This window comes from Dipodomys spectabilis, unplaced genomic scaffold, assembly GCF_019054845.1.
Source record: "Dipodomys spectabilis isolate Male_0828 unplaced genomic scaffold, ASM1905484v1 ptg000173l, whole genome shotgun sequence".
Classification (NCBI taxonomy): Eukaryota; Metazoa; Chordata; class Mammalia; order Rodentia; family Heteromyidae; genus Dipodomys; species Dipodomys spectabilis.
Window position 1 is genome coordinate 3,853,945 of NW_024870850.1, and position 16,508 is coordinate 3,870,452.

General features: G+C 49.9%; 1 protein-coding gene across 1 annotated transcript; it reads right to left on the reverse strand.

Annotated features, from left to right (window-relative positions):
- Window positions 1-52: 52 nt before the first annotated feature.
- On the reverse strand, window positions 53-9,525 carry Lrrc8e (leucine rich repeat containing 8 VRAC subunit E). The gene is made up of 3 exons (XM_042693802.1): window positions 9,458-9,525; window positions 4,523-4,665; window positions 53-3,561 (listed from the first exon to the last, which is right to left on the reverse strand). Exons 2-3 carry the CDS (start codon window positions 4,658-4,660, stop codon window positions 1,312-1,314), a joined length of 2,388 nt encoding a protein of 795 aa, XP_042549736.1. The 5' UTR covers window positions 4,661-4,665; window positions 9,458-9,525; the 3' UTR covers window positions 53-1,311.
- Window positions 9,526-16,508: the final 6,983 nt, after the last annotated feature.

Genomic DNA, 16,508 nt, shown 5'->3' on the forward strand with positions numbered 1-16,508 from the left:
CATAGAATTACAATTCTCATAATTGGTATTTATTAAGTGCACCCTGGTCTATGCTCCCCCACACAGGAACATCCCAAAGATAAAGTCCTTGCATGGCCTCAGATAAGTGTAGCCTCCATAGCAGGTGTTCTTACCTTGAGGAAATCCATGAGAAAACCTCTGGAGGTTATGCTTGCAGTTTTATGTGTTGCTTTAAGCATTTCCAGAGGAAAGAAGTGCTCAGTGTCTTGAGAGTCTCAAAAGGTCTAGAACTGAAAATGGGCCTTGGAACCCAGACATTCCAAAATCTATCCTCTCCCTTTCCCCCTTTCTCTTTTAGCAGTGCTGAGATTTGAACTCAGGGCCTGCTTGCTAGGCAGGTGCTATAACATTGGAGTCACCCCACCCCTCGCCCCCCAAGGCCTTTTAAATTTCATATTTTCAAATAGGTTTTCACTTTTTTGCTCAGGCTCTTCGGAACTGTGATCCACCTGTTCGTGCTTTCTGTGTTTCTAGGATGCCAGGTGTACCACTATGCCCAGATTTTTATTTATTGAGATGGGATCTTGTGAATATTTTTGCCCCACCTGGCCTTGAACCATGATCCTCCTGATCTCAGCCTCCCAACTAGGTAGGATTACAGGTGTGAGCCACTGTACCAGGCTTTGACATCTCTTTCCATCACAGATCAGCATTTCCATTATACAATTCCAGGACTACCTGCATTAGGAGTTACCTGGTATGCTTTTTTACGAGCAGCTTCCTGGCCCCCACCCAAAACTCCTGAGTCAGTATTTCAGGGGTGTGGCTTGGGATGTTTTCTTTTATCCTAGCTATTCAGTTGGTTTTGACACTTAGCCAAATATGAAATCCATTGTACTTATAAATAAGAAATTGGCATCAAAGTTAGGATAATAATGGGGTGGGGGGGAGTTTGTCCTTTGTGTTTGTGTCCCGTCCTTGAGAGGGAACCTCAGATGTAAGCCATGTTGTTTGTGTTACGAGGAGGGAGGATGATTGGAAAATCCCACTGGGATGTGTCCCCACTCCCATCTATGACACTAATTAACTGGAATGTCCAGAGAGAGGGCAGGCCAGCTAGTCAAAGACACACAGGTTGTGGTTTTGAGCTTGAGAATGAGGTTCCACCCCAAATCCGCAACTTCCTGCCTCTCCCCAGATGAACTAGTCCTAGGGTCTTGCCTGGGCTCCACATAGCTGACACGACTGTCAATTGTTTTCTGGGTGGGCCCATCAGCCATTTCTCTTGGAAGACATTGGTAGGGCAGAGGCATCCAATAGGCCTCCACTTGAACCTACCCCAGCCTAACTTCATTCCTCCTCCATCCTTTCTCGCACCTCTGGGGGTAGCCCCTCATACAGGGTGTCTTCTACCAGCAACCCCCCTTTCTTGAGTCCTGTGCAGTTGCCAAGTTCTTCAGGCAGTGCCTCCAACCGGTTGCCCTTGAGTTCTAGGCGGCTGAGGGCCCTGAGGGCTGCCACGTGGGGGGAGAGCTGGCTCAGATGGTTGTAACCCAAAAGCAAAATCCGGAGCTTTCGACAGAAGAACAACTCTTCTGGCAAGGCCTCGAGGGCATTGTAGGAGAGAGCTAGGTGTTGCAGATTCTGGAGGAGGCCCACGTCTGGTGGTAAGGAACGCAGACCATTATGGGACACATCCAGTAAACGGAGGCTAGAGCACAGGCCGAGCTGGGTGGGCAGTGTCTCAAGTTTATTGTGGCTGAGGTAGAGCTGTTCCAGGCCCCTGAGCTTCCTCACGTGTTCAGGGACGTAAGCGATCTGGTTGTGCCACAGCTTGAGGGTGACCAGTTTCCGACAATGCTGGAAACTCAGAATCTCCTCGATGGATCGCAGGTGGTTGTCCTGGAGGTCAAGTTCCTGCAGGGCACCTAAGCTGAAGATGGCATGGGGAATGCGTTCCAGTCCACAGGCCACCAGTTCGAGCTCCCGTAATACCACCAGCTTCTTGATGCTGTTGAGGGCGAGTAATCGGGCCCCATCATTATGTAAACTCAGTCGTTGTAGGTGTCCGGCTACATCCGTTACACTGGCTGGCACCTTTCCGGCATTGCTCCGGAGGGACAACACCTTGAGCTGCTTTAAATCCCGGAGACTCTCAAGAGTAGCCGCTCGAGCCAGCTCTGGAGCAAAGAGTCCCTCCAGGTGGAGTTCTTCTAAGCCACGCAGCCCAAACACCCAGAGGGGCACCTCACGGAGTTCCTCGCATTTCACGCACATCACTTTCAGGCGATCGCGCAGGAAGATCTGCGAGGAGAAGGGCAGCTTGGCGGGTGAATGGAGCAAACTGAGTTCCTGGAGGTTCACCAGCTGCGAGAGGCCTGGGGGAAAGGAGATGTCACAGATGGCTTCTAGCCGGAGGGCCTCTATCTCACTGAGCTCAAACACAGTGTCAGGGAGCCCAGGGAGCATGCACAGAGCCAGCTCCAGGTGACCCCGGGCATTCCGCTGCAGCTTCTGTCGAAGCTTCTCTGGGGTCCACTCATGGTTCAGGTTGAGTTGCTTGAGACGGCTTTCACTGACCTCGGAGAGGAAAACGGCAAAACGCTTGGAATAGAGCGAGTCGTACTCGTCAATGAGGTGCAGCATGAAGGCGAAGTCATTCTTCACATCGGGGATGTCGTTCATTCCTGTGTCCTCCCGCACAGACCGGAAGGAATACTCTTTGAGGGGTCGGTGGAAGAGCCAGTAGAGCGTGTATAGGCAGGTGATGCCATACACACACACGAAGGAGATGTAGCAGAAGGCCAGCTTGGAGAAGAGGTGAGCCTTGGTATGGTTGCAGCAGAAACTGGCATACCCAGTCACTTCTGAGGTCTCCACCCTACAGGCCACCAGGAAGCTGATCTTTTCCACATACACCAAGTTGTAAACCAGGATGGCAAAGAACTTGAACACTTTGAGTACTGTCTGCCGGATGTACATGGTGTAGAGGATGTCCCCCTCTTCCACGTGGACCCGGAACTTCTTGACTTTCTCAAACAAGGCTTTGGCCTGCTCACCTTCCTTCTTGTCTAACAAGGTGACAGCCGGAGGCTCAGTCACCACCTTCTCTGGTTCTGCCAGCACCTTCTCCTTCTCGCCCTCACCTGTCTTTCCTGGCCCTGGCCCTGCTGCGGCTGCCACAGTGGCCGTGGCCCGTCCAGCAGTGGGACCCTTATTGTTCTCTCCGGAGACTTCAGACAAGGCCCTTGTTGTCCATGGGGAATCAAAACACTTGCCCAGGATGGAGATGAAGTGTTCGATCTTGGAACTGGTGCCAGGGAACTTGAACCAAAAGCTGGTACAGACCATGAAGATAAGTGTGTGAATGACAACCAGGTAGGGGAAATACTTAGCGTACCAGTGGAGAGCTGTCTCATAGCACAGCTGGTTAATGAAGCTGTACTGCTGAAGGTCCAAGTTGTTCTTGAGGCCACTCAATTCCCGGAGGTCCCCCATCTGCTCAGAAACCCCTCGTGGCAGCAGCTGTTGGCATGGAGCCTCTGATAAATTCTCCCGAGGTTCATGGCTGGGCAGGCAGATGATCTTGTCCTGTGTTACCTGGGAACGAAAGGAGATAAGATGGGGGAAGAAAGTAAAGCTGAAAGTTAGGAAACCTTCATCTTGGATTACTGCCAGCCAGCTGACTTGAGAGGAGTTGCTAAGAAGTCTTTGAAGAAAAGACTTGGGTTGCTGGATGCAGTGATTCACGCGTATGATCCCAGCTACATGGGAGGCAGAGGTTGGGAGCATTGCAATTTGAGGCCAGCTTGGGCAAAATGTTGGTGAGTCTCTACCATCTCCACCAATTGCTGTATATAGTGGCATATACCTATCATCCTAGATAATCAGGACGCATCAGTAGGAAGATCTTAGTCCAGGCTCACCCGAGCAAAACCACAAGATAGTATTTGAAAATTAAAATTATATGTATATAAATACACACAAATATTATATATTATGTATGTTATATTAATATATTTATATCATATGTACATGGAATTAAGAGTTGATTTGAGTTGTGACCTCACCCCCTAAAGATGTAGACGTCTCAGCCCTCAATCCCTATGCATGTATATGATCTCGTTTGGAAATGGGATCTTTCCCATGAGTCCACTAGGGTAGACCTAGGACTATGCCCTTATAAAAAGGGGACATGCAGTCAGGTCCAGTAAGGGGGTCAGAATTGGTCTGAAAGTGGGCTCGGGATTCGGCTTTTGAGTGACAGGGAGGCAGGTGGGGGTCCCACCCCTGTATGGCTCTGCCCTTCACCTACAGGTATAATCCAAACCAATCATGACTATCCCCAGGGTGAAGTCTCGCCCATTTGTGGCCCACTCCTCACCTGGAGGGTATGGCTGAGGAACCAATCATGAGCATGGCCACTCTAAGGATACCCCCCCCCCCCCCACACACACACCATTCCTTTGTGGTCACCCTCCTCATCTGAAAAGTGCGGCCAAGGAACCAATCATGACCATCCCCACAGTGAGGTCCCGCCCCTTTGTGGCCCGCCCCTTACCTGAAGGGTGCAGCCAAAGACCCCAATCATGAGCATGGCCACTGTAAGGTACTCAGCCAACACGTCCCACCAGGGCTTGAGCACTTTGAATGCTGGCTGCTGTTCTGTGAACTGCTTGAACTCTGCCACAGGGATCATCCTGCCTACAGAAAGCAGAGAAACAAGGAATCATGAGGTGCAGGGCTCCCGTCTGGAAGGACTGCCAGGGTTCCAGACATGGGCCTTGCTCCAGACCCTCTGCAATCTACCTGTGAGACGAGGGCCCCCTTTCCTAGAATTCACCTCCTTCTCAGAGCCAGAGAGCTTCTCCACGCTGGGACCTTCTGCCTGATCTTTCACAGTTCAGGAGAGACAGAGCACGAGTCCCCAGTCTCTCTATGCAGCTTTCTCCTCATGCTAGGCATTGCCTTTCTTATTCTATAGAAGAGACACCCCCAAAGCACTCTCTGTCCACTATGTCCTGAGTCCAGTTCTTACCTGCACCTGACCAGAGTGTCCCAAGGCCCAGGACTTCCGGGGCGTTGGTCCCCCACCCCCTCCAGGGGTGCTCAGGGCACTACCTCCAACTGGAAAAGCCGGCTGGAACCTGGCTCTGCTCTGGTTACTGGGCCCCAAGGGTTAGGGAGTGGCCAGGTTGAAGGCCAGTCAGCCCTGGGGGCGTGTGTGTGTGTGTGTGTGTGTGTGTGTGTGTGTGTGTGTGTGTGTTCCTGTGTGAGTGAGTGACCAGGACACCTGAGTTTCTAAAGGAGCTAGAGGTACAAACGGGAGACCTGGGCTCTGGGAGGGAGGGGGTGTTGATAACCTCTGGAAGATGGACACCCTGCCCCAGTGGAGAACTCTCAGGCTGACACCTAAGACTGGCAGGATGACTGGCACAGGGCTGGGCTGCCAGGCTCCTGGGCTGCTGTCCCACTCTGTCTGTGCCTGGTTTCCTTTTCAACCAAGGTATTATTATGGAAGATAAAGATGGGCCAGGCCCAAGTCACACGTGGGCGTGGGGCACAGGCTGAAACTAGGCTGCCACTTCCTGAGGCTAGAGAGGATTGGAAAGAACAGTGGGGCCCGCCGTGGTCCCCTTTTGCCAACATCTAAAGTTGTGCCAACATCTTTTGTCTGTGTGTGCGTGCGCACGTGCATGTGCACGTGTGTGCGTGCCAGGACCAAGGCTTGATTGATCTCAGGGCCTAGGTACTCTCGCCTTTTTTGCTCCAGCTTGGTTTTTTTTTTTTTTTTGGTCAGTCGTGGGGCTTGAACCCTGGCCCTGGGTGCTGTCCCTCAGCTCTTCGGCTCAAGGCTAGTGCTCTATCACTTGAGCCACAATGCCACTTCCAGCTTTTTCTGCTTCTGTGGTGCTGAGGAATCAAACCCAGGGCCTCATGCATGCAAGGCAAGCACTCTACCACTGAGCCACCTTCCCAGCCCTCCCTCAGCTCTTCAGCTCAAGGCTAGCCTTCTACCACTTGAGCCACAGCACCACTTCTGACTTTTTCTGCTTATGTGGTGCTGAGGAATCGAACACAGGGCCTCATGCATGCAAGGCAAGCGCTCTACCACTGAGCCACCTTCCCAGTCCTCCAGGTTGGCTTTCTACCAGTTGAGCCACAGCTCCACTCCATTAGTTAATTAGATAAGAGCATCATAGTCTTTCTTGCCCTGGCTGCCTTGATCTTCGAATCTCAGCCTCCTGAGTTGCTAGGATTACAGGTGTGTGTTGCCAGGGCCCAGCTGACTACCACCTCTCAAACAGGCTCCTAGGAGCCTTCCATTCTTTCTCTGATCAATGGTGGCTGGACCAGGAAGGGAATATCCGGGCCACGGGGCAGTGCCAATCTTCAGGGTAAGGAAACCCTGGTCCCCTGTTCTATACCTCAGCTAACAGCTCTGACACGTTCTGTCTCTTTCGGTTTCAACTGTACCCCCTTTGGAGGGTCTCTCCTGAGTGAGATCAAATTAGAGGTAGAGACTTCAATACAGGAAGCCGGCATCCACTCAGCAGGCAGTTCCCAACAATCAACTCCTCCCATCCCACCCCCCTTTTTTTCTGTGCCAGTCCTGGGGCTTGAATTTTGAGCCTGGGTGCTGTCCTTAGACTTTGTTTTTTCACTCAAAACTTATGCTCTACCATGGAGGCGCAGCTGTGATTCCTGCCTTTGGCTGGTTAATTGGAGATAAGAGTTTGACAGATTTTTCCTGCCAGAGCTGACTTTGAACTGTGATCCTCACTTCTCAGCTTCCTGAGGAGCTAGAAATACAGGTGGGAGCCATTGGTACCTGGCTTAAGTCGGATCCCTTAATCTGAGGCCCCCATCTCCCAGAGGGGAGATCTGTAGGCAAAGGGATCAGGCACAAACATTCCTAAAGGTGGGGAGCAGGTCTTGGATTGCTTACTCATTGCACACCGTGGCCTGTCCTCCACATTCACATTGCCCTGTCCTCTGCAAAAATTAAAAAAAAACACAAAAACTCCTAACTTCCACCATCAGCGTCTAACCTGATACAAATGAACCCATGGAAGCTGGGTGCTGGTGGCTCATCCTGTAATCCCAGCTACTTGGGAGGCTGAGATTTTGAGGATCAAGGTTCAAGGCAAGTGCAGGCAACCAGTTCATGAGATTCCTTCTCACTGGAGAGATATGTATGGTAGTGTCCATCTATCATCCTCCCTAAAATAGGTGGATCGAGGTCCAGGAATGGACACAGGCAGTAAGCAAGATTCTATCTCAGAAATAACCAGTGCAAAGCAAAATGACAACAACAACCAAAAAAACAAAACAGGGCTTGGAGTTAAGGCTCAGCAGTAGAGTGACTGTCTTGAATGTGAGCAGCCCTGATTTCAAATCTCATGCTGTAAGACACATACACACACAGAGAGGCAGGGACTAACTCTGCCCTGGCCACTTTTCAGGACAATGATCTTCCAATGATGTAAGTTCAGTCGCCTGCCTGCCTGCCCTCACTGCTGCACAATCACAGGCTAGAAGACAGAAAAGCTTAAGGATGAGCCTGTAGCTCCCAGGGGACAAGGTGTATATACAAAGATAATCGGAGGTGGGTCCAAGGGATTATCATTATCTGTCTCTATGACTCAAACTTGATCTTTCCGAACCTGCCATTACATTCCTCCAGACCAAGGCTGGCCATCTTCCCCCCTCCCCCAATCCCTTAGTGTCTGAGCAGAGCTGGAAGGATGGCTGAGGAGACAGGACTCATAGAACTGGGAGGAGGGACCACAAGCTAGGCTATCTGATGCTCTCCATGCTGAATCTGTTCTCAACTTTGGAAGCATGAATGTTAGAGCTGTTTTCTAGAATTGTAGTGGCTGATACTATAGAATTTGAGCCACAGCTCCTCTTCCTGCCATCTGGTGGCTAATTAGAGATAAGAGTCTCACTGAGGGCTGGGAAGGTGGCTCAGTGGTAGAGTGCATGAGGCCCTGGGTTGGATTCCTCAGCACCACATAAGCAGAAAAAGCTGGATGTGGCGCTGTGGCTCAAGTGGTAGAACACTAGCCATGAGCTGAAGAGCTGAGGGACAGCACCCAGGCCCAGAGTTCAGGCCCCACGACTGGCAAAACAAACAAAAGAGTCCCACTGACTTTCTTGCCCAGGTTGGCTTTGAACTATGATCCTCAGATCTCAGTCTCCTGGGTAGCTAAGATTATAGGCATGAGCCACCTGCACCCAGTTGCAAAAATCTTTTTCTTTTAATGAAGAATTTTCTTTTGCCAGTCCTAGGGCTTGGACTCAAGGCCTGGGTGATGTCCCTTAGTTAATTTACTCAAGGCTGGTGCTCTACAACTTGAGCCACATCTCTACTTCCAGCTTTTTGCTGGTTAATTGGAGATACAAGTCTACAGACTTTCCTGCCAGGGCTGGCTTCAAATAACAAGCCTCATATCTTAACTTCCAGAGTAGCTAGAGTTACAGGAATAAGCCATTGGCAAAAATAAAATAAAATAAATCTGTTACTCTTTCAAGAATCTTAGAGGTACTGGGTGCTGGTGGTTCACACCTGTAATCTTAGCTACTTAGGAGGCTGCAATATGAGGATCATAGTTCTAAGCCAGCTTAGGTAGAAAAAAGTCTGTGAAATTCTTATCTCCAATTAACTAGGAACAAGGCAGAAGTGGGCTGGGGCTCAAGTGGTGGTGCACTAATCTTGGGCAAAAAAGCCAAGTGAGAGCAAGAGGTCCCTAAGTTGAAACCCCAGTACCAGCAGTCACACCTGCATGTGCACCCCCTCCTGCCCCCCCCCCCCCCAAATCCTAGAGGACTAGCCAGACTAGATCTTTTCAGCCAGGAAGAAACACCAAACCTAAAACTTTTTTTTTTTTTTCTTTTCTTTTTAACTCTTGAAGAGGAGTACAATTCCTACTTTTTCCACAAGGGGGAAACTGAGGTCTGGGGCAAGGGTGGGTCACCCTTTAGTAGCAGATCTTGAGGCCAGACTAGCTTTTCCTGCTGGGGCTTGGAGTAGCCGGTGGGTCTAGGAAATCTTGAAGTTCAAAAACCTCAAGGTGCAGGGGTGGGGGATGCAAGTTGGGGAGGACCCCAAGGAGTAGAACTCTGAGGGCTTGGGGGGGGGAGAGGAGGAGACACCTCCTTTTGAGGTGTCACTGTGTCACCCGAGGAGAAACTATACTATGAAAGTCACGGCTTCCCTAAAGGTTGAGTCCCACCTGTTGATCTTCATTCTTTCACTTGGGGGTTGGAGGGAGGTGGATGGGCTCCCCTTGGGCCGAGGCCTCTGTCTGCGCACCCTTGTTCCACCCCCAGCTCCTAGTGGAGCCCGCCCAGGCCACCGTGCCAGCCTCACCTGAGCGATCCTCCCTAGGATCACCTACGGCCCCAGCCCGACCCTCACCTGGCCATCTGTTCCCCAAGGACCAGAGACCCCCCCCCCCGACACACCCCACCCCACCCCGACCCAACTTACCACTGCGGGATGGGCCCTGGGCCGGCTCTGAGGTCCTTGGAACGAGAGCGGCTGGGACTCCCGCAGAGTTCCCGGACGGGGTGAGGGTGAGTCAGGGCGGGCGGGTGTGCCCTTCCCCTGCCCGCCCCGCCCCTGGGCCCGCCGGGGCCCCGCCCCTCTGCCAGCTCCCTAAGTCGACCCCACGTCCCCAGCGCCACACGATGGCCGCCTGGAGAGGAATCCTCACCCTGCCCGGTCCCAGGTGAACACTGTGGCCACCCAGAAAGCTGGAAGAAAGGGCGTCTCAGAAATCAGTCCAGCTGTGGGGGAAACTGGGGAAGCTCAGATCCTGGGATCTCCAAGCAAGGCATCTTTGGCAGGTGTCAGGAGCGGGTGGTAAAGCTGCCTCCAACCCCAACACCTGACCATCCAGACCCACCCGGCCCACAGGTGACCCCGGTTCCTGCTGGGAGAAGGAAGGAGGGGCTTCTTGGGCCAGGCCTGGTCTAGCCAGAGGAAGCCAGCCTGCGGGGGCGATGCTAGCTCGGCTGTCCCTGCCTTGGGTTCAAGACTGCCCTAGAGAGGAAGTAGAACAAGGCATTCCAGGGACTTGGGACCCAGAGGGCTCTTTGGGAGCCAGGATGGAATTTCCATCTGGGGATTCCACTTCTCAAACTCCAAAGGGGCCTCCTTTCTGACACTCTGGCCTCTCTTCCACCCAGAGAGGCCCAGGCTGGGTAACAGGCCAGTCAGCCAAGTATACATAACCCAGTTGAACCTGGGTTTGAACCCACACACATGACAAACTTCTTCACCTGGAAGAGGTAGAGGAGCGAACCTCTCCTCCACTGGGAAAGAGAGGCATGTCCCAACCTCTGCCACTGGAAAGAAAGCGTTATCATTAGGACCAGAACCCTTTAAACCGGGGTTGTCCTGCATAATACATCATTCTTTTCTTTCTGGCGCTGTAGATCAAACTCAGGGCATTCTGCAAGCTAGGTACCTGCCTCCCACTGAACTAAGTTCCAGCCCTTAAGGAGCACTTGGTGTTTGCCACCTTCTGAATTTATATTCCTTGGGAGAAAATTCCCTATTTTTTTTTTTTTTTTCCGGTTGTGGGGCCTGAACTCTGGGCCTGGGCACTGTCCCTCAGCTCTTCAGCTCAAGGCTAGCACTCTACCACTTGAGCCACAGCACCACTTCTGGCTTTTTCTGCTTATGTGGTGGTGAGGAATCGAACCCAGAGCCTCATGCATGCAAGGCAAGCACTCTACCACTGAGCCACCTTCCCGGTCCCCTATTCTTGCTTTCTTTTTCTCTCTTTTTTTGTTTTTGAAATATTGCAGTTGTGCTGCTTGAGCCACACCCCCTACTGCTGTAGCCACGCCCCTACAGCTCTAACCACACCCCAACCATTTGAGCCACGCCTCCACCACTTAAGCCAAGTCCACAGTGCATTTTAATTTTTTGCTTCATTATTAATAATTACTACTTATCAATAATAATTTAAAAAATCAGTCATGGGGCTTGAACTCTCATCCTGGGCGCTGTTCCTGAGCCACAGCACCACTTCCCATTTTTCAGTGTTTAATTGGAGATTAGAGTCTCACAGGGACTTTTCTACCAAGGCTGGCTTTGAACCAGGATCTTCAGATCTTAGTTTCCTGAGTAGCTAGGATTACAGGCATGAGCCACCCCTGCCTGGCCTTTTTTTTTTTTTAATTGATTGAGATTGGGACTTTTCAAATCCTTTGCCCAGGCTGGCCTCAAACTGGAATCCTCCTGATTTCTACCTCCTGAGTAGCTACAATTGTAGATGTAATAAAGCCTTTGTATTCAGCTTTAGCACAATGCCTGTGTGTGTGTGTGTGTGTGTGTGTGTGTGTGTGTGTGCTGGTACTTAGACTTAAACTCAGGGCCTCAAACTTTCATTCAGCTTTTCCCATTCATGGCCAGCAGCACTCTACCACTTGGACCACACTTCTCCTTTCAGCTTTTTGCTGAACAATTAGAGATAAGAGTCTTGGATTTGTCTGCCAGGGCTGCCTTTGCAATCCTTAGATCTCAGCTTCCTGAGTGGGTAGATTACAGGTGTGAGCCACCAGTGTCTTATCTCACAGACTTTCTCACGGACTTTTCCCTGGCAGGAAAGTCCCTGAGACTCTAATCTCTTATCTCCAATTAATCAAAAAAAAAAAGGGGGGGGGTGGGGCAGTGGCCCAAGTGGTAGTGTGCTAGCTAGTCATGAGTGAAAAAAGCTCAGGGACAGCATCTAGGCCCCAATTCAAGCCCTGCAGTTGGAGAAAAAAAAAAAGCTGGCTGTGGTGGCTCACACTTGTAATCCCCAACTACTAAGGAGATGGAGATCTGAAGGACTGAGCTTCCAGGACAGCCAGAAAAAAAAAAAAGTGAGACAGCTGAGCACTGGTGGCTGATGCCTGTAATCCTAGCTACTCAGGAAGCTGAGATCTGAGGATTATGGTTCAAAGCCAACCCTAGCAGGAAAGTTTGTGAGATTCTTATCTCCAATTAACCACCAGAAAACTATAAGTGATACCATGGCTCAAAGTGGTAGAGTGCTACCTTTGAGAAAAAGAGCTCTCAGAAACAATGCCCAGGCCCTGAGTTCAAGTCCCAGGACCAACAGCAACAACAACAACAACAACAAAAATTCAGGAAGACTTCCCTCATCCTCAAAAATTATAATCCCAGGGCTGGAAAGGTGGCTCAGTGCTAGAGTGCTTGCCTTGCAAGCCAGAGGCCCTGGGTTTGATTCCTCAGCACCACATAAGCAAAAAGAAAAAAAGCCGGAAGTGGCGCTGTGGCTCAAGTGGTAGAGCGCTAGCCTTGAGCTGAAGAGCTGAGGGACAGCGCCCAGGCCCAGAGTTCAGGCCCCACAACCAGACCCAAAAAAAAAAAAAAAATTATAATCCCAGATACACAGATGGCATAAGGAAGGTACCTGTTCAAAGTCAGCCCTGGGCATTTTTGAATAGGAGACCCTATCAATAACGAAGGAGGAGGAGGAGGAGGAGGAGGAGGAGGAGGAGGAGGAGGAGGAAGAGGAGGAGGAGGAGGAAGAAGGATGAGGAGGAGAAGGAGGAGGAGGAGGAGGAGGAGGAGGAGGAGGAGGAGGAGGAGGAAGAGAAGGAGGAGAAGGAGAAGGAGGAGAAGAAGGAGGAGGAGGAGGAGGAGGAGGAGGAGGAGGAGGAGGAAGAGGAAGAGGAAGAGGAAGAGGAAGAAGAAGAAGAAGAAGAAGAAGAAGAAGAAGAAGAAGAAGAAGAAGAAGAAGAAGAAGAAGAAGAAGAAGACAGCAGCAGCAGCAGCATCCAGGTACTGGGGGCTCATACCCGTAATCCTAGCAATTTAGGAGGCTGAGATTGGAGGACTGTGGTTCAAAGCCAGCCCTAGATCAAGTGGTAGAGTGCTAGCCTTGTGCAAAAAGAGCTCAGGAACAGAGCCCATGCCCTGAGTTCAAGCCCCAGGTCTGGCACCATAAATAAATAAATAAATAAAGCCAACTAAAAAACAATGCAAGCAAAAAGGGGTAGAAGTGTGGCTCAAGAGGTAGAGTGCCTAACTAGCAAGCATAAGACCTTGAGTTCAAACCCTGCACCCAAGTAAATAACTATGTTAAAATAACAAATGACATAAAATGTATCATTTTAACTTTTTATGTTTTTTTTTGGTGTGCTATTCTGGTACTGAGGCTTGAACTTGATGTCTGGCATCATTGGGCTTTCTTGCTCACAGCCGGTGAACTACCACTTAAGTCCAGCCTCCAGTCCAGCTCTTTCTTTTTTCTTTTCCTTTCTTTTTCTCTCTTTCTCTCTCTTCCTTCCTTCCTTCCTTTCTTTTTTTCTTTTTTTGTCGGTCGTGGGGCCTGAACTCTGGGCCTGGGCGCTGTCCCTCAGCTCTTCAGCTGAAGGCTAGCGCTCTACCACTTGAGCGTCAGCCCCACTTCCGGCTTTTTCTGCTTATGTGGTGTTGAGGAATCGAACCCAGGGCCTCATGCATGTAAGGCAAGCACTCAACCACTGAGCCACTTTCCCAGCCCCATTTTTTTCCTCCCTCCCTCCCTCCCTCCCTCCTTCCCTCCCTCCCTCCTTTCTTTCTTTTTTTTTTTGTAGGTCGTGGGGCCTGAACTCTGGGCCTGGGCACTTTCCCTCAGCTCTTCAGCTCAAGCCTAGTGCTCAACCACTTGAGCCACAGCACCACTTCCAGCTTTTTCTGTTTATGTGGTGCTGAGGAATTGAATGCAGAGCTTCATGCCTGCAAGGCAAGCACTCTACCACTGAGCCAACTTCCCAGCCCCCCTTTCTTTCTTTCTTTTTTCTTTTTTTGCTGGTTGGTTGAAGATAGAGTCTTGGATTTTTCTGTCTGGACTGGCCTGAATTTAGGTTTTTTGGAACTCAGCCTCCTGAGTATCTCAGATTATAGGTATGAGCCACTGATGCTCAGCTGATCTTAACTACTTTTAAGTATACAGCCCAGTGTTCATCAAAACTATAGGTTTTAGGTCCCAGACCCATGTATCAGGTCTGGTGACTCACCCCTATGGGTCAAATAGAGAGACACAGTGAACTTCAGATAAAGGAGGTTTAGGGCATGGCACTGAGAGTCAAGGGGAAGGAGGCAGTTCAGTTCATCTTCGGCCATTTTGGGGATACAAACATGAGCATAGGTTTAAATAGACAGAAAAACTGGGGGGTGGAGGGAGCGGAGTATGTGTAATTAAGTAGTCCCAGCTCCAGGTCTGTTCAGATGGTCAGGGGTGACAGCAGTGGGTCTGACAGCCCATTGTCTCAGGACTGGTCACATGAGGCCAGGCACTGATGGCTCCCAACTGACATCCTCACTATTCAGGAAGATTAGATTCAAAGCCAGCTTTGGGCAGAAAAAAAAATCCATGATAATTTTATTTCTTTTCTTTTTTCTTTCTTTTTTTTTTGCTGGTCATGGGGCCTGAACTCTGGGTCTGGGCGCTGTCCCTCAGGTCTTCCCCTCAAGGCTAGCGCTCTACTACTGGAGCCACAGCGCCACTTCCGGCTTTTTCTTTTTTTTTTTTCGGTCCAGTCGTGGGGCCTGAACTCTGGGCCTGGGTGCTGTCCCTCAGCTCTTCAGCTCAAGGCTAGCACTCTACCACTTGAGCCACAGCGCCACTTCTGGCTTTTTTCTTATGTGGTGCTGAGGAATCGAACCCAGGGCCTCGAGCATGCAAGGCAAGTGCTCTACCACTGAGCCACCTTCCCAGCCCACTTCCGGCTTTTTCTGTTTATGTGGTGCTGAGGAATCGAACCCAGGGCCTCATGCTTGCAAGGCAAGCACTCTACCGCTGAGCTACCTTCCCAGCCCCGATAATTTTATTTCTAACTTCCATAAAGCTGGAAGTAGAGCTGTGGCTTAAGTGGTAGAGCACCAGTCTTGAGTGAAAAAACTTAGAAAGCCTCAGTACTGGCACACACACACACACACACACACATACACAGAGTCATTGACACCTGGCCCTGTGTCCTGTCTACTCCTTCCTGCATTCTAAGATGGCTCTGAAGTATCTGCAGGAGAGAATGGTTCAGAGGAAAAGAGAGAGAAATGAAGAGTAAAGGTTGGGTCCTAAAGCTTATCTCCTGTCTCTTTCTTTCTTCTTCCTTCCTTCCTTCCTTCCTTCTCTCTCTCTCTTTCTCTTTCTATCTCTTTTCATGTGTGCATGTGTGTTTGTGCTTGTGTTAGGGCTTGAACTCAGGGCATGGGTGTTGTCCCTGAGCTTTATTACTTGAGCCACAGTTCCACTTCTGGCTTTTTGGTACTTACTTGGAGATAAGAGTCTCACAGACTTTCCTGCTTGAGATGGTTTCAAACCATGATCCTCAGATATCTCAGCCTCCTAAGTAGCTAGGATTATAGGCATGAGCCGCCCCCTGCCACATACACACCAGGCTCTTATCTCCCGTTTTTAGTTGGACTTTTTCAGTAAAAAGCAGTTTGAACACCAGTGACATCATTAGGAGCACATACCGTGTTGTGCTACCATCACCATTGTGCATCTCCAGAATGTTTTTTTCAATCATTTTTAAAAAATGCTAACTCGCTTTCAAAGCTAACTCCTCATTTTTTTGCCCCATCCCCTAGCATCTACCACTTCTTTCTCTTTCTTTCTTTCCTTTCTTCCTTCCCTCCTTCCTTCCTTCCTTCCTTCCTTTACCTTCCTTCCTTCTGTCTTTTCCTGTGTGTGTGTGTGTGTGTGTGTGTGTGTGTGTGTGTGTGCTGGTTCTAGGGCTTGGACTCAGAACCTTGTATTTTCTTTAGCTTTCTTGCTCAAGAATAGAGTTTTATCACTTTAGTCACATCTCTACCTCAAGCCTTTTTATTTTTTTGGTTAACTGGATATAAGAGTCTTACAGATTTCTTTATCCAGTCTGGCTTCAAATCATGATCCTCAGATCTCAGCCTCTTGAGTAGCTAGGATTACAGTCACGACCCATTGGTACCTGGCTTCACCTTGTTCTTGGAAATTGTAGGGGATCTGTCTCAGGACTTGGTCCTTTTCATGGCTAGTACCTGCAATGACTCAATCCATTTATTTATTACTTGAAATCTTAAAATACCACAACATGTATTGCAAAGGTGAACCCTGATCCTAGTGATAGGCTGTCCTGTAGGTTTTATTGTAGCCAGCACTGGCACCGGGGCCTCTAAATGTTTTACAGTAACACTTGAACACAATTAGCTACCAACAGGGACTGGTAATTCCAGATAAAGAAGTCTTTGATCTCCTTAGAGATCTATCTCAGCTACAAGCCAGGAGCCTATGGCACATGCCTATAACCCCAACTACTCTGGAGGCTGAGATCTGAGGATTATTTCAAAGCCAGCTTGGGCAGGAAAGTCTGTGAGACTCTTATCTCCAATGAGTCACCAAAAACAAAAACAAACAAAAAACCCCCCAAAACCCTGCAAGTGGTGCTGTGGCTCTAGTGGTAGAGTGCAGCCTTGAGCAAAAAGAAGCTCAAAGTCAGAGCACAGGCCCTGAGTTCAAGCCCTAGGATCAGCACCAAAAAGAAAGCATGCTCAG

Excerpts from the sequence above, each read along its gene's own strand:
- Lrrc8e (XM_042693802.1), bottom strand. The coding sequence starts at position 4,660 with ATGATCCCTGTGGCAGAGTTCAAGCAGTTCACAGAACAGCAGCCAGCA. Across the intron at positions 3,562-4,522 it reads TCTTTGGCTGCACCCTTCAG|GTAACACAGGACAAGATCAT; the intron begins GTAAGGGGCGGG and ends TTTCGTTCCCAG.